Below are 20,854 nucleotides of genomic sequence, written 5' to 3' on the forward strand. Positions count from 1 at the left end.
TGGCCCAAGGGTCTGTCAAAAGGCAAAGCCATTTACTATGAATATTTGGTTCTATCCAGCCTTTAATATTCCAGCTGTCATCTACTATAAAATCCTTAGGTGCCCAAATATTTCCAGACCTGCTGAACTCTAGGACACTCACTTCCTGCTGGAGCCAGCCCTTGCGTAAGGTCACATAGACAAAGACAAGCTGGCAGGAGACTCATAGCTTTGTTTCTTGTGCAAATGAAGCTCAGACCATCCCCTCACCTGGAGGCCTAGTGGCTCTCCAGAGCAATTGACTGAGAACAAAAGATGTTTTTACATATCAAGGTGGAAGGTAGGGTGGAGCAACATTCCTGAGGAGGCAGAGAACCCAGTGGCCCCTGAGAGGAAGACAGGCATTTTTTGGAGAAATGGCATGGCAAGAGAAAAGAGAGGAAGACTGAGGTTCCATAGAGGGTAGGCAGATCTTGGGGAGAGTTTTCTGAGGGCCAGAAGTAGAGAGTAGTGGGAATGGAGAACGAGGAAACAGAGGTCGAAGGTGAGGCTGGAAGCGCAAGAGCTTAGTTGTTAGCTGGACTATGAGAGGGAACTGGACAGAACTGAAGCTATGGAGACAGGATCTCACCCCAGAGAAATAGAATAGACAGATAAGGAGCTTGGTGCATCTAGATTTATTCTCGTCCTGAATGCCTGGTGGAGCTGTAGCTGTACTGATAGAATTTTGTCCTAGAGGAATAAATTTAACAGACATAACTGCATAGTGTACGTAGATTTTTTTTTCCCTCAGATATCCCACACTGGGCCAAAGAAAAGCAGTTATTAGTTAACAGTGAGAATAACTTGCTACTTAAATGTGATCGTTTGATGAGTAAATGAAAAATTCTTACTTAAAAGAAAAGTTTCTTAATCTTTTTATTGAAACCTACATTTTTGTCATTATACTTTTGCTGTGTTAGTTTGTACTTTTGTCCTGTGTTAAAATACTTTGGGGAAAGTATCTGATGAGGAATCACATGGTAGCTAATGAGGGAAGGGGGCATCCAAGGCTGTGGAAGGGTCACCTTGGGGTGATAATGCCCTGCTTGACAATGTGGGAAGCCAGCAAGTCCAGCCTGATGCAGTTCCTCTCCTCCAGTGACAACAGACTTTGAGTCACCAGACGTGTACACCAGCCATAATACACAGCAAGAAGGGAAGGCCATGCTGTTCAGTGGGTTAAAGGTCACCAAACAGAATCTTTCTGAGGCTCAAGATGTTCTTATAAAGTAGCTCATATGTATTTTTGGGTGCCCCATCTGTCTCTGTAAGCCAACGCTTCTCCAGTACCACCATCTGTACCCTCAGGCGCCCAGTGCTTCCCGATTCTCATGGCTTCAGCTACCATGGACAGCCCTTGGGTGCCTGGTGCTTCCTGGTTCTCATGACCTCGCCTGCCATGGACAGCCCTCAGATGCCCAGTGCTTCCCAATTCTCATGGCCTACCATGGACAGCTAACTGTCAAGTAGCACAGACTGGACTTCAGAAAATGTGACATGGTCTTGTGAAATTCATATAATGATATAAAGACTCATGTTTTTAATGAACAGATGATGCTACAGCAGATCAAAGCAAAGGGAAAGCCTTGATAATTGGGAAGGCTTCATGGGCAGGATGAGATGACCATGAGCAAGAGCTCCACCTCTCCTCTGGGAGAGCCCTGCATCGCCGAAACAAGCATCCTCTGCTGCAGATGGGCCTAAAATGGGCTGTTTCCTATTCTCTACTCCCAAGGGCTGGGAGTCTGGTCCTCAGTGCCACCTGGGACCAGGAAATCTTGTAAAAATGACAGAAAATCAGAAGAGTTTACTTAATTTTTCTGCTAAAAGCTCCCAGATGATTTTCCTGGTTTGAGGTCTCAGACATTTTGATTCTTTCCACTGTTTTGAAGTATAAACAACATTATTATGAATTTCACTCAATTTTTGATTTTTGGCTTGTGCTTTTCCAACACTCTGTGTGTGTGTGTGTGTGTGTGTGTGTGTGTGTGTGTGTGTGTGTGTGTGTGTTTATTTTCTTCATTGACCATTTCATACATGTATGTTGCATTCTGGTTAAATTGTCTATAAAACTCAGCCTCCAGTTTCTGCAGAATTGCATACAACATGGTTTGTATAAGATGCACAGCAGAGCCTTATCTAGCAGAGTCCAGTGGATGTCAACTTTGACCTTATTAGCTGCTTCATTGTTGCTCCAAGTTGCAAGTATCTAGGAGTCCTCAGACTTCTCTGCTACAGGGGTGACTATACAAGCCAGAGAGAACCAGTGAAGTGGAGAAGGCTCCCGGGTAGGGCTGCTGGGAAAGTAACTATTTTCATGTTAAAAGACCAAGTGACATAACTGAGACCCGGAAAGGCAATGCCACATGTTCTTTCTTATGTGTAGTTCCTACCTCAGAATCTTGGAGTAAATGCAGATATCAGGAAAGTAAAAAACAGGCCATGGAGAGAGGCTGGGGTAGCTGTGGGTAACAGAGGCTCAGGAGAGGGCAATAGCAGGACACAGTCACTGTGGAAGGGGAAATGGGAAAAACTGGGGGAGACTCACCTGGGGACGGGGAAGAGGCGACACAGGGAGAAAGGGAAGGAAGAGGGGGAGGACACTGCTGGTGTTTGAAAAATCCATAGAGAATCATATTATTTTATAAAGCTACGTATCGTGTGTGTGTGTGTGTGTGTGTGTGTGTGTGTGTGTGTGTGTGTGTTGTGAGACCAAAATGAGCCATCTTAGAATAAGACCAAAATGCTTTCACCATAAAACTAAGGCCTAAGATTTCTCCTTTTAGGTACAGGCCATGAGTTACTGAAACCAGTCAGTTCAGATTCCAGAAACCAGGAAGTGTAAAAGTACAAAGTCACAAGATAGTCACGAGGTAATGCCTGCCGGACTATGGAATGTCTTCTCCCTGGTTCCCTAGGTAACTGACCATAGAAATACCCCCACCTGAGGGCAGCCAATGAGAAATGGTGGTGGGCAACCACTCCCTTAGAAGTAAGATTAAGCCATGATTTCTAGAAAGTCCCTAGAAGTGAGCCAATCAGAATTGTACCTGTACTAGCACCCCTAAATGATGTAACCTTGTGGGTTTTGCCTTTAAAAACTGAGCTTGCAGAGAGGTGGGCACTTCCTCCAGCCTCCACTGCGTTGGATCTGTTGGACGAAGTCCCTGCCTAGGCTTGTATTGCTTTTGGATATCCAGAATTAAACCTTGCTTTTGCATTCTGGCATGCTCATCTTCAGTGGTCTCTCTGGGGTCCGTGATCTGGGCACAACATAGATTATCTAGTAAAAACCCCAGTGTCAGACATGGGAAAGTTTTTGAGTTACTGGTTAGAGAAGTTCAAGAGATTCCCACAAAACGAGGTAGGCCATTGTTGTTACCTTGGCTGCCTTTCAGAAGAATGGGGGTAAGACCCTATTGTTGTAGAATATTATTTTAAGATGTATCACATTTGTTTATGCTCTGGAACACTTTATTTAATGATGCAAAGATGTGTTGCATTCTTTTTTGTTGTATTTGTTTAACCGTGTGAAGCTGGGTTACTTTGCCTGTCTAAAACACCCAATTGTCTAATAAAGAGCTGAATGGCCAATAGAGAGGCAGGAGAAAGGGTAGACAGGGCTAGCAGGCAGAGAGAACAAATAGAAAGAACAGAAAGAGGAAGGAGAATGAGAAAAGAAGGGGCCAGTAACCCAGTCAGCCACAGAGCAAGAGTGAAAGTGAGATTACAGAAGTAAGAAGGGGGAAAGCTCAGAGGCAAAAGGTAGATGGGATAATTTAAGTTGAGAAAAGCTGGCTAGAAACAAGCCAAGCTAGGACCAGGTGTTTATGGTTAGGAATAGGCCTCTGTGTGTGATTTATTTGGGAGCTGGATGGTGGGCCCCCCAAAAGAACAAAAACAACCAACAACACCCGATTGTTGAATACCCCACACACTTCAGACACAGGATTTGGAAGAATCCAGCTGGAACTGACCTGGAAGCCTCCTCACTGAGGACCAGTTCTCACAGTAACAAAAGGAGCTATAAAAGCTGCCAGTGGAGAAAAGCAATCAATAGTCTTATCCTGCTGTAATGCCTATGAACCAGACAATGACCAGAATGTCAGGATATTATGAGCGGTGCAATAGTGGCATTTATATCCCAGGGATGTAGTCTTAGCCACCCAATTAGACTTAACCCCTCAGTAGGAGGGGATTCATTCCTGGTTTTATAAACACATGGCTACTCATGACTGATGAGGTCATGGAACCTAGATGAGAACCTACTGCTGCCACCTTCCTAAGCCAGTATAATTTCTAACTACACACAACATACTCTCCCACAGAGAAGTGCAGCTCTCACCTGATCAAGAAGCTCTTCTTACAGCAGACAGAGACCAACACGGAAAGCGTCAGTTGGTCAGAGTGCAGAGAACAGCTGAGTGAGGAGTGCCCAGCCCCAGCCCATAATCTACAACCTACAGCTGAGGCTCAGAGAAGGTTGTAAATGTCAGAGGCCCAGGATATCTGCTGCAGGACAGGGGCTTCTACAAAGACTGTACACAGAGGACACAAAGCAGAGGGAGGAGGGAGGAGGATGAGGGGCACTGGAGGGAAGAGTGGAGGTGAATATGATCAAAATATATAGCATGAAATTCTCCAAGAAGTAATATGACTATTATATTTAAAAAATGACAAAGCCAGCCAAGCTGGTGGTCACTTTCTTGTGACCGTCAAGAAGAAATACAGTAAGGATGATCAAACGAGAGCTAAAAGAATTCTGGGGTTTTTTTTGGGATGTGAAATTACTTGATGTACTCATGTTTTGGCCTTTTATTATGTGAATAAAATGTTCCCTTGTTTAGTCAAGCTACACTAATCTTCTGGTACTCACTGAAACCAGGCTGCAAATCTATCTGATTTGTCTTTTGAAAGGAAATCTTCTGAAAGTCATCTCCAAAACATGCTGAAGTCCCCATGAAAACATGCTAGAGCCATGCTGAAGTCCCCAGTGAAACATTCTAGAGCCGTGCTGAAGTCCCTATGAAAACATGCTAGAGCCGTGCTGAAGTCCCTATGAAAACATGCTAGAGCCGTGCTGAAGTCCCTATGAAAACATGCTAGAGCCGTGCTGAAGTCCCTATGAAAACATGCTAGGGCTGTGCTGAAGTCCCTATGAAAACATGCTAGAGCCATCCTGAAGTCCCTATGAAAACATGCTAGGGCTGTGCTGAAGTCCCTATGAAAACATGCTAGAGCCATGCTGAAGTCCCCAGTGAAACATGCTAGAGCCGTGCTGAAGTCCCTATGAAAACATGCTAGAGCCATCCTGAAGTCCCTATGAAAACATGCTAGGGCTGTGCTGAAGTCCCTATGAAAACATGCTAGAGCCGTGCTGAAGTCCCCAGTGAAACATGCTAAAGTCGTGCTGAAGTCCCTATGAAAACATGCTAGAGCCATGCTGAAGTCCCCAGTGAAACATGCTAGAGCCATGCTGAAGTCCCTATGAAAACATGCTAGGGCTGTGCTGAAGTCCTTATGAAAACATGCTAGAGCCATGCTGAAGTCCCCAGTGAAACATGCTAGAGCCGTGCTGAAGTCCCTATGAAAACATGCTAGAGCCATCCTGAAGTCCCTATGAAAACATGCTAGAGCCATCCTGAAGTCCCTATGAAAACATGCTAGAGCCGTGCTGAAGTCCCTATGAAAACATGCTAGGGCTGTGCTGAAGTCCCTATGAAAACATGCTAGAGCCGTGCTGAAGTCCCTATGAAAACATGCTAGGGCTGTGCTGAAGTCCCTATGAAAACATGCTAGAGCCATGCTGAAGTCCCCAGTGAAACATGCTAGAGCCGTGCTGAAGTCCCTATGAAAACATGCTAGAGCCATCCTGAAGTCCCTATGAAAACATGCTAGAGCCGTGCTGAAGTCCCCAGTGAAACATGCTAAAGCCGTGCTGAAGTCCCTATGAAAACATGCTAGAGCCATGCTGAAGTCCCCAGTGAAACATGCTAGAGCCATGCTGAAGTCCCTATGAAAACATGCTAGAGCCGTGCTGAAGTCCCTATGAAAACATGCTAGAGCCGTGCTGAAGTCCCTATGAAAACATGCTAGGGCTGTGCTGAAGTCCTTATGAAAACATGCTAGAGCCATGCTGAAGTCCCCAGTGAAACATGCTAGAGCCGTGCTGAAGTCCCTATGAAAACATGCTAGAGCCATCCTGAAGTCCCTATGAAAACATGCTAGGGCTGTGCTGAAGTCCCTATGAAAACATGCTAGAGCCGTGCTGAAGTCCCCAGTGAAACATGCTAAAGTCGTGCTGAAGTCCCTATGAAAACATGCTAGAGCCATGCTGAAGTCCCCAGTGAAACATGCTAGAGCCGTGCTGAAGTCCCTATGAAAACATGCTAGAGCCATCCTGAAGTCCCTATGAAAACATGCTAGAGCTGTGCTGAAGTCCCCAGTGAAACATGCTAGAGCCGTGCTGAAGTCCCTATGAAAACATGCTAGAGCCGTGCTGAAGTCCCCAGTGAAACATGCTAGAGCCATGCTGAAGTCCCTATGAAAACATGCTAGAGCCGTGCTGAAGTTCCTATGAAAACATGCTAGGGCTGTGCTGAAGTCCCTATGAAAACATGCTAGGGCTGTGCTAAAGTCCCCAGTGAAACATTCTAGAGCCATGCTGAAGTCCCCAGTGAAACATGCTAGAGCCATGCTGAAGTCCCCAGTGACGGGGCAGAAAGTGCTTGTCAATTATAGAATTGAAGATGACTTAAGGAACTTCTGATTAATTTTGAGGCCCAAATTGCATGTCATCAAGTTTTATAAGATTGCATATATTTAATTCTTAGACTTGATTTTATTTCATGTTTTAAAAATATATTCATCATAGACAAACAATAGACATGTGTAAAATAAAAAAAAAAAAAAAAGGTTTCCCTATCTGACCTTTGCCACCAATGCTGCTCCCTAGAAAGTGTTGTTAATGGCTGGGTAATGTTCTTCCAGATATTTTCAGTGCATGAGAACTAGCCATAGCTACAATAAAAGGACGTTAGACATTTTCTCTGGAGTGAACATCCTGGTTGAGACCAGTGAACCTTGGCATATAGTGTAATAGTTGGACATTTATCTGAAACCTTCCCAGTATTTGTGAGACTGTCTTGAGTTGGTGAGAGGGTCTTGAGTTGGTGAGAGGGTCTTGAGTTGGTGAGAGGGTCTTGAGTTGGTGAGGTTGTCTTGAGTTGATGAGAGGGTCTTGAGTTGGTGAGGTTGTCTTGAGTTGGTGAGAGGGTCTTGAGTTGGTGAGGTTGTCTTGAGTTGGTGAGAGGGTCTTGAGTTGGTGAGGTTGTCTTGAGTTGGTAAGAGGGTCTTGAGTTAGTGAGGTTGTCTTGAGTTGGTGAGAGGGTCTTGAGTTGGTGAGAAGGTCTTGAGTTGGTGAGAGGGTCTTGAGTTGGTGAGGTTGTCTTGAGTTGGTGAGAGGGTCTTGAGTTGGTGAGGTTGTCTTGAGTTGGTGAGAGGGTCTTGAGTTGGTGAGAGGCTCTTGAGTTGGTGACAGGGTCTTGAGTTGGTGAGAGGGTCTTGAGTTGGTGACAGGGTCTTGAGTTGGTGACAGGGTCTTGAGTTGGTGAAAGGGTCTTGCCACACAATAAGATACTATGGGGGCTGGGCGTGGTGCTGCATGCACTCAGGAGGCAGAGGCAGGCGGGTCTCTGTGAATTTGATGCCAGCCTGGGCTACAGAGAGAGATCCAGGATAGCCTGGGCTGTTACAGAGAAAACCTGTCCCCCCAAAAAAAGATACGACAGGGGACTCGGATAATTGGGGAAACAAAGTCTAAAGACTAGCTGGAGCTTCCTGGTCACTTTCAGTACCCTTTACTCTCCTTTCTGGATTAAATGTAATTATGACATGTCCAGTTGGGAGTGGCCAGCCCAATGCTCCTCCCTGTTTCCCAGCTGTGGGCAGTGGCCATCAGGTCGTCAGGTCACAGATGAACGTAAGTGTCACTCACACTGTAGTAACAGAGCTTGGAATCAGTGAGAGATGATTCGAATGCACTTAAATTTCTTTGAGTTTTATATCCAATGGGTGCTATATTTTGAATTTGACAGGTAGTTGTATCATTATAGAAATAGCTTTCAAATTTTTATAATGCAACAGTTGGAGTATTCCACTGCAAGCCCACTTAGTCCAGAGTGTTTCCTCATGTTTGGTGTATTCCCAGCTCAATGTCATGAAAAGCTTCACCAGAGGAAGACAGTTCCCAGTTAGCTTTACAGTGCTCTGCTCTGAGATATGAGCAGATCACCAAGGGTTGTAGTATATCAGAAGGCAGTTTCTAATGAGAAAGAGACAAAACAAACAAAATGAAACAAAACACAAGCACCAAAATCCAGGAAAAGGGAATTTGAAAAAAATAAACTATTTAGGAAGGAGGAAGTATGATTATGTCTTTGGTGAGATAACAAAAGACAGGAAATGCACATAGTAACAGTACAGAAAAAGAGCTGGAGCTGGTGGCTCTTGCCTGTAATCCCAGCACTCTGGAGGCTGATACAGGAAGATCACTGGTTTAGGCCAGGTCTGACTACATAGTGAACCTCTGTCTCAAAAAAAATACTGTAGAAAAGAAACCTTCAGGGCTGGAGCTACAGTTGGCCAAGCAAAGCTTATTGTCTAGCATGTGTGAGCCCTAAGTTCAACCCCAGGTACTGAAAACAACAGCAACCACGAAGAGTCTACCAGAGGACAGAGGTCACGGGAAGATTTGCTATGATGGCAGGATGAAAGACAAGAGCCAGAAGGGAAAGTTGAGGCGACTGACCGTGCAGTGAATCAAAATGACAAAAAATGAATGCAGAAGAAATAGAAGGGAATTAGAGAACTCATTCGAAAGGCCCAACATTTACATAATAGGGCCCCAGGAATGACAGAACAGAGAAAATGGAGTGCATAAAATCAAAGAACTGAATGACATTAGAATCTACTGAGTCCTCAACTTGAGTAAAGATAAAAGATCTACTTGTGAAAATATCATTGCAAAATTTAAAAATTCTGTAGGTAAGGAAAAGAGACTATAAAATTTCAGCATGAGAAAGAAAGGTGTTGGGAAAGAAAGGTGTTGCAGAATATCACTTTAACTATGTAAAGGTATGTTACATTTGTTTATGCTGTATTTGTTTAATGATATAAAGATGAGTTACATTTATTTATGCTGCATTTGTTTAATTATGTAAAGATGTGTTGCTGTTTTGCCTTGCCTGCCTAAGGCACCTGATTGGTCTAATAAAAAGCTGAACCACCCATAGCTAGGCAGTAGAGAGATAGGTGGGGCTAATGGGCAAAGGGAATGAGGAGGAGGAGGAGCAGGAGGAGGAGGAGGAGGAGAAGGAGGAGTGGAGGGAGAAAGAGAGGGAGATGCCTGGGGCCATCCAGCCAGACAGCCACCAGACAGACAGACATGGAGGAAGCAGTGAAAGTAGGACATACAGAATGAAAGAAAGGTAAAAAGCCCCAAGGCAAAACATAGATGAAGAGAAACATGTTAATTTAAGTTATAAGAGCTAGTGGGACAAGCATAAGGTAAAGGTGAGCATATATAGCTAATATTAAGTCTTTGTATCATGATTTGGGAGCTGATTGGTTGTCCAAAAGAAAGCCTGTTACATAAAAGTTTTAAAACAGAGGACCAAGAATCATAATGACATCGAACTCTCTTTAATAGTGACTCAACAAGCTAGAAGACAACTGATCAATCCCTTGGTCTGAAGGCAATTATTTTTCATCTAAGATTCCACATCCAGTTAAATATTAATTATGTATGCTGCTAGTGAAGGGAAAATATTTTCTATTATGCATTTTCTAACTCACAAAGTTATTTTCCACCCTCCATAACTTCCCACTCCTTCTCCCAGAAAGCTACTAGGAAACACGCTTTCCCCACAGGTAGGAAGCAATCTAACAGAGAAAATGCATGGAATAAGAGATCCAAGAGAGGAGAGGAGGAGAGCGTCACGGAGGGAGATGGCGCAGTAAGGGTTGAGAATGGGGTGTGCAGTACTTAAAGACAGGAGACTAGTCTGGAACAGGCCAGAGGCTGCAACACAGAGGCAGCCATCTGGTACACCATAGCTGGCCTGCCACTCACAGCTAGTTCTTGGTGTTCTGTTCAACATCAACAATTTCACGGAACATCAGTGCCAGAGAGAGCCACTCTGTGATTTTGATGGGACCAGATGAAAGCAAGACCACCCATAATTGTTTGAATACAAACAAAAATATGAACATTGTCCAAGCCACAAAAATGCTATACATTTTCCATTTAAGTATTCTCTACCAATTACAGCTTTCCTCCATCTAGTCTTTCCTCTTTTGATTACTGTATTATGATTTAATACAGTCAATCAATCAGAATTGCTCTCATTTCCTGGCAACATGCAAACTCATGACAGAGTCCCCTTTCCACAAACTGCCTCCCCAACATATACCATTAGCCCAAATGCTATAAGTCCTTTCCAATGCTCTCTATGGAGACTTCCATAGTCCATTCTCCTTTGTTGAAATGTGAAAGAAACAACCTATTCAACTGCTGGTGTGCTCATTTGGTTCTTTTCTTCAAGAACATTAAATGAATAGATTTTCAAATGTGCTTTAATAACTGAGGAAATATGTGCAGTTTGAGGAGAGCTTGGAGTTAAATTAATGAACACATATAAAATACGAAAATGAGAATCAGGATGTTCATTGTACTGGGTGCTTTTGTGTGTCAACTTGACACAAGCTAGTCATCAGAGGAAGGAGCCTCTGTTGAGGAAATGCCTCCTTGAGATCAGCTATAAGACATTTTCTCATTTAGTGATAGATGGGGGATGGCCCCGCCTACAGTGAGTGGTGCCATCCCTGGTCTGCTGGTCCTGGGTTCTATAAGAAGGTGGGCTGAGCAAGCCAGGGGAAGCAAGCCAGTAAGCAGCACCCCTCCATGGCTTCTGCATCAGCTTCTACCTCCGGAATCCTGTCCTATTTTGAGTTCCTGTCTTGACTTCCTTCAGTGATGAACAAAAATGCTGAAGTGGGGCTGGAGAGATGGCTCAGAGGTTAAGAGCACTGACTGCTCTTCCAGAGGTCCTGAGTTCAATTCCCAGCAACCACATGGTGGCTCACAACCATCTGTAATGAGATCTGGTGCCCTCTTCTGGCCTGCAGTCATACATGCTGTATACCTAATAAATAAACAAATAAATAAATCTTTAAAAAAATATGGGTTTATTTGTTATAAGAGCTAATTGGGATGAAACCTAAGCTAAGGCTGAGCTAAAAAAAAAATGCTGAAGTGTAAGCCTAATAAACCCTTTCCTCCCCAACTTGCTCTTTGGTCATGGTGTTGGTTGCAGCAATAGAAACCCTAACTAAGACAGTTATAAAGCCCCAGAAACATACCATTTGTAGAACAGCCAACTATGCGTTTACTGTCTGATTCAGGTACGTGGGGACCTAATGTGTTCATAGCAGTGTAACTACCGAATTCTGAGGTATCTAAAATTACAAGAGAATATTTGGTGTGTGGAGGAGCAGACAATTGTGTGGTGTGGACGGGGATCTAAGAGAGCCAAATCTTTATCCTTACAGTAAAAATTACAAGATCAGTTGTCAAAATTGATTCTACATCTAATTAAACATTATTTATCTGTGCTCTTCATGAGGAGAAAGTATTTTCTGACACACAAGTTATTTTCCAGTCTCGTTTCTCAGGGACCTACTAACAGGTGCTCTTTCCCTCAAACAGGCGGCTGGATTATAAGAATGTCACATAGTATATGAAGAGATCTCAAAAGATTCAGCTGAAGCAATAGCATTGGATTGAAAGGAGGATGTGACTGGGGACAGGGCTTCTTTCTTTCTGAGTCCGTGTGTACAGAGATCCAACTTCATATTCTGGTGGGCTGTGCTGAGACTAAGGAGTAGCTTGTAATTAGTCAACCTTTAATAAGAATAACTTGCAACGTGACATTAAAAGTGTGTTTGGAGGAATTAGACTTACAAAGGCAAACAGAGTGAAGGTCTTCAAGGGTTCTAGCACCATCTGGGGATGGTAAAAGTATTCATCCACACTGGGCCCCACTAAGGCCAGAATGACTATTCTACTCAATATGGTAAGCATTGAAAAGGCAAGGGCAGTGTAAACCCAACTAGTGAGTATCCAAAATGTGAAAACCAGAACAGTGAATACTGGTGAATCTAAAAAAATAATAATAATAAAGGAGAGAAGATAGAACATAGGCAAATGGGACAGAGGAACAGTTACTGTATGGCCATTGTCCAAGTCCACCCACAATTACATTAAATATTAATATTTGAGCTAAACACAAGAGTGCAAAGGTTTTATCTTCTCTGGCAAGAGTTTAAAGGTATGTGCTGTGTACGCGACACACATAAATAAGGACACAGAGAGACTGAAAGAAGATGGACTCCCAGAACTGGAGCTATGGACGGCTGTAAAGCATCATGTGGGTATTGAGAATCAATCCCTTGTCCCCTTGTCCCCTTGTCCTCTAGAAGAGCAGCTATTGCTCTTAACCCATCATCACTGAATCATCATCACTGGAGCCCAAAGATGAGACTTCTGTGGCTCAGTATTTCTGGTTGCTCCCACCTTACAGCACCTCCATTCTGTAACATCCTCCCAGAGTTACCACAGGAGAGAAATAAAGAGCCAGAAGATCTCACACTGGCAATGAAATACCCTAAGTTAAAAATGGCATGTCACTTTTCCCCACAATCACCTGACCTGAACTAGTTTGTGATTTTTTTTTAAGATTTATTTATATATTATGTATACAGTGCTCTGTCTGCATATATGCTTGCATTCCAGAAGAGGGCACCAGATCTCATTATACATGGTTGTGAGCCACCATGTGGTGTCTGGGAATTGAACTCAGGACCTCTGAAGCACAGCTCTTAACCTCTGAGCCATCATCTCTCCAGCCCATTTTGTGATTTCTTAAATGCAAAGGACATGAGCAATGTAAACTTTCCATGAACCCAAAAGAAGAGAACCAGGCACAGGTTAGGTTCAGACATGTCTAGAAGAATTGGAAATGGTTGTTTACTTCTGAGGTCATGAACATCCACAAGGTCCTGGAACATGACAGTCCAGAAAAGAACAGGTTCTGTGAAAATCTACTATCTCACCTCAGAGACCTGATCCCATTTTCACCAAAGAATGCACCAACACAGCCTTCAGCATAAGAAGGCAGTTTCTCAAGGACCCTCTGCTTTTCCATGAGCATGGAGTCATTCAGTACAGCAGATGCTGTCTGAAAGAAAGGAGACTCTGGGGTAACAGAGTCAAACTCCTCAGCCCTCAGAGTAGAGACAGTCAGATAACATTATTTCAAGCATCCTCTGACTGGAGACCACTTCTCATGATGCACAAAACTATCCAGGCAGGCCAACCTTGGGTACTGGGCTACCTTTGGCTAGCAGCCCAACCTTGGGTACTGGGCTACCTTTGGCTAGCAGTCTAACCTTGGGTACTGGGCTACCTTTGGCTAGCAGCCCAACCTTGGGTACTGGGCTACCTTTGGCTAGCAGCCCAATCTTGGGTACTGGGCTACCTTTGGCTAGCAGTCTAACCTTGGGTACTGGGCTACCTTTGGCTAGCAGTCTAACCTTGGGTACTGGGCTACCTTTGGCTAGCAGCCCAATCTTGGGTACTGGGCTACCTTTGGCTAGCAGTCTAACCTTGGGTACTGGGCTACCTATGGCTAACAGCCCAACCTTGGGTTCTGGGTTATCTTTGGCTAGCAGTGGAACTTGTGTTCTGGGTTACCTTTGTGCTGTATACCACAAGTCTAGGCCCTTCCCAAACTGGCTGATCCAATGACTTCCCTGCCCAATCAAAGCAAAACATTCTGCTAGTCTTGGGCTAGAAAAAGAGGTGGAAAATACTACACCAGGAGTCTAACAGGATGCTGCATCCTCGAATTGCTCTCCCACTGTCACCTTCCCTTCTTTTACTGTTGATAGCAAAATCCTAATGCCGTTTGAAAGAGATCCCTAAGTTTAAAAGCCTAGACGGTGTTTTTCATACCCACCTCAAGTAGAAGTCTTTGATTCAGGGCTTGTGTCTGAGTGAGCGCATCCAAGGACACCTTCAGGAGCAGCTCTGTCTTCTTCAGGTTCCGAAAATCTCGTTCTTTCTCCCTTTGCTTACGAGAAAGTTCATCATGGTAGTTCTGCTTGTCAATGAGGCAGTTTCGTAGGTTGAGATCCAAGATCCCTCTGTCCGGGTCAAGGGTGAAGATGAAAGTGATGTCACCCACTGTCTTTCACACTTTTCTAAGCTTATCAAAGACAGCACTCTCAAGGATATACACAGAACTTTCCTTATGTTACAACCATAATTCATAAACAATGCCCAAGCCAGCCAGTTTTGTGTATTGCTATCATTTAGAAATACAATCCAATAAACTCCCCAAATGTAATGATAGGCCAGGGAGACACAGTTCTCAAGTTTCCTTGAATTTTTACTGAAATGTAAGAAGTAAGGCTGAGAGTCAAGTTCAGTGGTAGAGCGCTTGCACATCAGGAGTGAAGCCCTGGGTTGAAACTCTGGCCTTAAGCAAAGTCAGTGACTCGGGATATTCTGCCATTGGTAAAGGGCTTGCCTCACACACATAGGGATTGAGGCCCCCGTGTCCATGTAACTAACTAGCTGTGAGTGGTAGAACCCACTTGTAATCCCAGTGTGGGGAGGTGAAGACAGCCAGTTCCCTGGAGCTCACTATCCAGCTAGGATAGCCTAGTCAGGCAGTCCAAGGTGCCAGTGAGACTGTCTCAAAAGACAAGGTAGACAACAGAGGTTGTGACCTCTGGTCCCTGTACTCTAGTGAAAACATTGTGTGTGCACACCCCACTCCCACACGTACACAAACTCAGAAGTAAAATGCTCCAATGTAGGATCACACATTGACATCTTCCTCATCCAGAAAAGATTGGGATTAGATCAGAAATACCACTCATTGGTTGGCAAATTTCTGGACTCCATAGCACATTCCAGTGATACAATCCCCCACAAACTTAAAGCAAACAATGGATTTTATTCTTAAATTTCGAACCATAGAACTGAGGAAAATTGTGACTGAAGAATAGAAAAATATGCTTCAAAATGTTTTGATGGTACATTTAATTAATGGTAAAAATGGGTTTAAAATTCTACAACTTGCTATTGAATTGCATACAATCAATTGATAATGTTTTGAAGCTTTGAGACTACACTGATTAAAATGAAGATGACAGAAATAGAAGTGACCTTTCTGCTAGTGAGGAAGCTTCATTCTCTTTGGTTAACTCCAGCAGCTTAAGTAGTTGGTTATATTCTCGTTCTTTGACTTCCAGCAAGGCTCGCTTGCCCTCAACTTCCTTTATGACGTCATCCTTCTCTTCCACGAGAGCATTGACTTTGTTTTCAAGCTTCTTTAAAGACTCATTCAGCTCTTTGACTTCTTGCTCCAAGATGATATTTTTCTTTTCCATTTCTCTGTAGGAACACAGACAGAAGTAAGAGGGCTTATTTTGAGTTCATGCTGTCTCTACCTATTATCAGGCAAAAATACACTTATCATAAATTCATTGAGCTTAGAAGTTTGTGAAGATCAAAGGTGAGAGGGACTTGGGAGGTGTGATGGTTAGCTTTTATCATCAACTTGAATCACTTGGGAAGAGAGTCTCAATGGGGAACTGTCTATATTGGATTGGTCTATGGCAGTGGTACTCAACCTTCCTAACGCTGTGACCCTTTACTACAGTTCCTCATGTTGTGGTGACCCCCAACCATAAAATTATTTCATTGATACTTCATAACTGTAATTTTGCTGTTATGAATCATAATGTAAATATCTGATATGTGACCCCCAAGTGGGTCATAACCCACAGGCATGTCTGTGGGAGATTGTCTTAATTAAGTAAATGGATGTGGGAAGACACAGTCCCTTGTGAGTGGCACCATTCCTTAGGCAGGGAGGTCCCAAACTGTATAAGAGGGAGAAATGGAGCTGAGTACCAGCAAGCTAGTGAGCACACATTTTTCTCTGCTCTTGACTCTGGCTGTGTTGTGGTTAGCTGCTGGGAATTCCTGTCTTGACTTCCACATGATGAGAGACTGTAGCCTGGAATTGTCAGCTGAAATAAACTGCTTTCTTCCCTATGTTGTTGTCTGTCAGGGTATTCTATCACCTAAAAAATGGAAGTAGGATGGGGGATAACTTCCCAGATGCCCCCGAGGACAGGCATGTGCCCATTCTCTCTTCTCCTCATCCCAGCCTCTGTCTCCTGTGCTTTCTGCCCTCATCCTGACCAGCTTCCCGGACCAGTCCTGACTTTTTCAGCTTTACTTCTGGTGATCTTGGATTTTAGAATCATACTGCCCCATTTTCTGGTATTCTTTTAAGACTGGTTACTAGAGTAATCATATTTTTTCTCTAGAATATTTTTATATGCATGAACCTGCAATGAGTACTTCTCTGTCCCACTAGTCAGCTCCAAAATAATAACACAGAGATTTATATTAATTGTGAAACTCAGCCTTTACCTTAGGCTTGTCTCAACTAGCTCTTATAACTTAAATTAACCTTTTTGTATTAATCTGTGTTAAATGTTGTGGCATGTTTGTACACTGTGTGAAGATATATTACTTTATTGGTTTAATAAAGAGCTGAATGGCCAATAGCTATGCAGGAGGTATAGGTGGGACTTCCAGGAAGAGAGAAAGGAAGTAGGAGATGAATCCAGGAACATGTCAGATGCCAATATGACATGAAGGAAGTCAGACATACAGAATGAAAGAAAGGTAAAAAGCTACAAGGCAGAACATAGATTAATATATATATTAATCTATAGCTTAATATATAGCTAAGGCTGAGCTTTCATAATAAGAGGTCTCTGTGTCATTATTTGTGAGCAGGTGGCTGACAACAAAGCTTGCTACACTAACCTTTTATTTTCTTTTTGATCACTGAAATATTGAGAATTTCCCAATGATCTTCACATCCAAATCTACTCTGAATGTCTGAGGGTAAACAGGTGCACAGTGAGAAGTTGCTATCTTTTGGGCTGCTGGCTGCCTGAGCATTTTTCAGGACTATGACATTCTAAGTTAAAACGGTTAATCTCCAGTCCTAAAGAAGTTGCTGAAGGTCTCCATAAAAATATGATTTAAAAATTAGAACAGAACCAATTATTATCATTTGCTGTATTACTTCCTTTTAAACACCAAATACACAAAGCCCAGGTGGCACCAGAGTCAGATAGTTCCAAGATTATAATTTCCAAAACTTATAGCATGCACACACATTATTTGGGAGAGGGTGGCCTAGGAGGGATTCAGAATAAAAGTATTGAGTCATACATTTTTTTGCGTGTCATTTTTTCTATCTCCTTTGTAATTTGTACGGGAATACTTTGATGGTGGACCACGTCATCCTAGTAAAGAAATACAAGCATGTTATGTAGTCAATTAAGCAAACAAATTAAATGAGAGGAAAATTAAATTTTGTAGAACTTTTACCGTCTACCCTGTATACTTTATTTCCCCCAATATTCACACTGGCCTTATAAGGTCATTATCCTTGTTACTGTCTCAAAAGAAGACAAAGTGAGGCAACTGCTGTTGGTGCCCTGCTAAGAGTCCCCTTTTCCCTGGGGTGGGAGAAGTATGGAGGAGGCTGTAGCCAGGGCTAGCTCATGCAATGAGATAATACCCCATGCTCCTTGGCTCAGGAGAACAGTCTGTGATTCGACTCAAGATCGAGGGTTCTCTCTGAGGCCAGGCTGAGACTAGAGTTCCACAGAAAGCCTGTGTCCAGCCCGTCTCCTTCCCTAGCTCTACCCTGCTTCCCTCTGAGCCACATAGGCTTCTCCTGCACTGACTGCCTTAGACGCTGCCTCTGGGGAACCCTGCCTAAGACTGACAGGAGACACGAAAAACACCGCCTGTAGTCACACATGTGAGCACACATGCAGGGCCAAGGTCAGAAGCTAAACCTGTGGACACTTAGATTCTGCCAGCTGTGTGAATTCATGGATGGTTCAGCTCAGGCATTGCATCAGCGGTGATGAAAGGGACCCTTTGTATCCAGGGTGTTCACCAGATTTTGGGGTCTGGAGCCACATGTGAGCACAAAGTTAAACCCAGCACTGCGCTGACAGGGTGGAGTGCTTCTCTGCAGGGTCTTGCTCAGTCCTGGAGCAGACCCAGGTTTATAGGGCTGAAGCTTTGCAATATGGAAGTCCCTCTTCAAGCAAAAAAGTTAGAGTTGCTAACTTAGTCCAAACCCTTGAGAGGTTCATGCAGGCGATGGGCCTGAAGCCGCACAGGGCTCTTGATGTCAAAGGACTCTCTTCTTAGAGCCTGTTTCCCAGAGAAGATGGGGGTGCACTGAGAGCTTAGGGAAACGCCAGAGTAAATCTCAAGTGTTTTCTAAGCCAGTGAATTTTGGGAGCTCTCCCTTAAGTAACTCGAGGTTCTTTAACTTGTCTTGAGAATTATTATATATTTTTCAAAATGAAATTCATTTTGATTCATTATTTCCTAAAACATTAACATAGGCTTCTTGTCACTTTTCCAGTAACAGGAAGAGTGGAATCGAGCATACAAGGATAAGGCAACACAGACAAACACAGGAAGACTGAACATTCGGTTTCTCACAAGGAATCACGTGTCTGTGATGCTCACTTCAGATGCTGGCGGCCAGTTCTCCAGGGGCAGGCCTGCACGTTACGACAGTGTCATCAGGATTTCCCACGTCTTTTCCCATCAAACACCCTCACGCCATTTGTAAATTCCTAGAACTTAGGTTGTCTTTGGCAGGGTCCTTCATGATGCACAACCGTTCAGTTAGTGTGACAGCTCTTTTGGTCACAAGCAAGTAGCTAACCTCATCCCGTGTGCTTCACCGCCCACACAGGCACATGTTTAAACAGTCACAGATTGTCCACAGCATACCTTCAGCCCAACCTGGCATTCGTTCAGCTCGTCCAGCTCCTTCTGCTCCTTTAGAAGCTGCTTCTGCTTGGACATCACGTCTTCCCGCAGGATTTTGATTTCCAGTCTCTTCTGTATCACTTCCTTGCGCAGCTCTTCGGTGCTTTCTTTCAGGATTTTCATCTTCTTCTCCATTTCCTGTAAAAGTCATGGGAATGGCCAGGTAGAAAGTCCAGGTGAGTGCTTCTCTACTTAAAGCTAAACTGAAAGTAACTCCACTTACCATATTGTTGGCACATATTTGAAGACCCATAGTGATTCCCAGGAAGGGGTAACTTATGCCTGGCACCTTCAGTCACAGCATGCCAATTATACCACATCAACTAAGGATGTGACAGTTTTGAAGCACTTTTTAGCTCAGTGGTTCATGTTTTAAATGTTTTCTTCTCTATGTTAATTTATATTTCATACCAAAAAGCACTGTGAAAATGTACATTCTCTTTTCTTGTAGTACTGGGATTTGACAAAATCAGATACAAACAATCTTTGAATGCCTGTCTGTGGTTAACCTGAGTCATACATTGCAACTGGCCATGAGGAGGCTCACATTTCCACACAGTAGCACCACATTTATTAATATTACCTCTGTACATTCTCCTCCTCAGTGTCCTCCACCAGGCTCAGGAGGTTGTGCTCCTGTCCTTACTACTGTACTCAGAAAGGCTATCTGCTAAGAATGGCCATGTAGGTAGATTTATTAGCCTGTGCTGAGCTTCCTTATTCCCTTCTACTGCCAAAAGAAAGTAAAATAAGTCACCTAAACCACCCCCTCTTTCTCTCTTGTGTGTGTGGTGTGACTATGTGTGAGTGTGTGTGTGACTGTGTATGTGTGTGGTGTGACTGTGTGTGTGTGTGTGAGTGTCTGTGGCTCGTGTGTGGTGTGTTGTAAATGGTGGTTAGATGTTATCTCGTTGGGTTATTAAACACCCCGACAAGAACAATGCAGGGAAGGGAGCCTCTGCTTTGGTGAAGGTGCAGTAGGGGAGTCCTGGCAGCATGAGCTTGAACTGGCTGCTCATCTCAGTCAAGAAGCACATAACAGTGAATGCTAGTGCTCAGCTGGCATTCTCCTTTTTATTCGGTGCAGGACCCCAGTCCATGCAACGACGCCACCCCAGTTAAGGTGGTTCTTCCCATCTCCATTAGCCAATATTCCTCATAGTCATGCCCAGAGACTAACCTAATCTAGATGATCCCCAAAAGAATGCTGAGACTTGTCTGCTGGGAGAGTCTACGTCTTGCTAAGTTTACAATCAATATTAACCACCACAGATGTACTTATATAGAATTAACAATATCTTACTAAAAGTTCAGCAGATTTGTTAGCTGGCCATGGAAGTGAACCATTGACAACACATTTTAAAAGCAACGTCCTGAAAGTAGAAACAATGTTTTCTGTTGTAGGTCTCAAAACTTGGCCATAATTTCCTCCTGCTCCCCAGGGTATTCCTGGCCCCCAAATGTGTCTTTGTTATTCTTTCCATGGAGAGGGCAAGTCCAGCTTCTGTGGACATGACCCTAGCCACTGTTTTGACCAACAGAATATGACCAGAATTTACTCAAATAGAAACTTCAAAAGTTCTTGTATATTGTGATTTGCATGTCTTCAGGCTGGAAACCCTCTCACTATCATGTGATCAACAAGTGATGTGGGACCTTAGATAACTAACCTGCCAATGTAGCTGACCCTGCCCAACTAAGCCAGCTCAGACCAGAAGAACACAGAACTATAGTAGAAATGCTTATTGTGTTAAGCCTCCAGCTTTTGAGATGGCTTGTTATTTGGGAATAGGTAAGTATTGTGGGGGT

General features: G+C 43.6%; 1 protein-coding gene across 6 annotated transcripts in view; it reads right to left on the reverse strand.

Moving 5' to 3' along the window:
* Positions 1–20,854, reverse strand: part of Ccdc146 (coiled-coil domain containing 146) — a 156,188-nt gene that overhangs the window by 18,169 nt on the left and 117,165 nt on the right. For all 6 annotated transcript variants that reach the window (XM_042272898.2, XM_076565954.1, XM_042272899.2 and 3 more), the window contains 4 exons: positions 19,007–19,183; positions 17,411–17,484; positions 15,317–15,544; positions 14,100–14,286 (listed from right to left, as the gene is read on the reverse strand). In XM_042272898.2, the coding sequence (XP_042128832.1) occupies positions 14,100–14,286; positions 15,317–15,544; positions 17,411–17,484; positions 19,007–19,183 (666 nt within the window). The remainder of the gene's footprint in view (positions 1–14,099; positions 14,287–15,316; positions 15,545–17,410; positions 17,485–19,006; positions 19,184–20,854) is intronic.

This window comes from Peromyscus maniculatus, chromosome 3 (assembly GCF_049852395.1).
Source record: "Peromyscus maniculatus bairdii isolate BWxNUB_F1_BW_parent chromosome 3, HU_Pman_BW_mat_3.1, whole genome shotgun sequence".
NCBI lineage: Eukaryota > Metazoa > Chordata > Mammalia > Rodentia > Cricetidae > Peromyscus > Peromyscus maniculatus.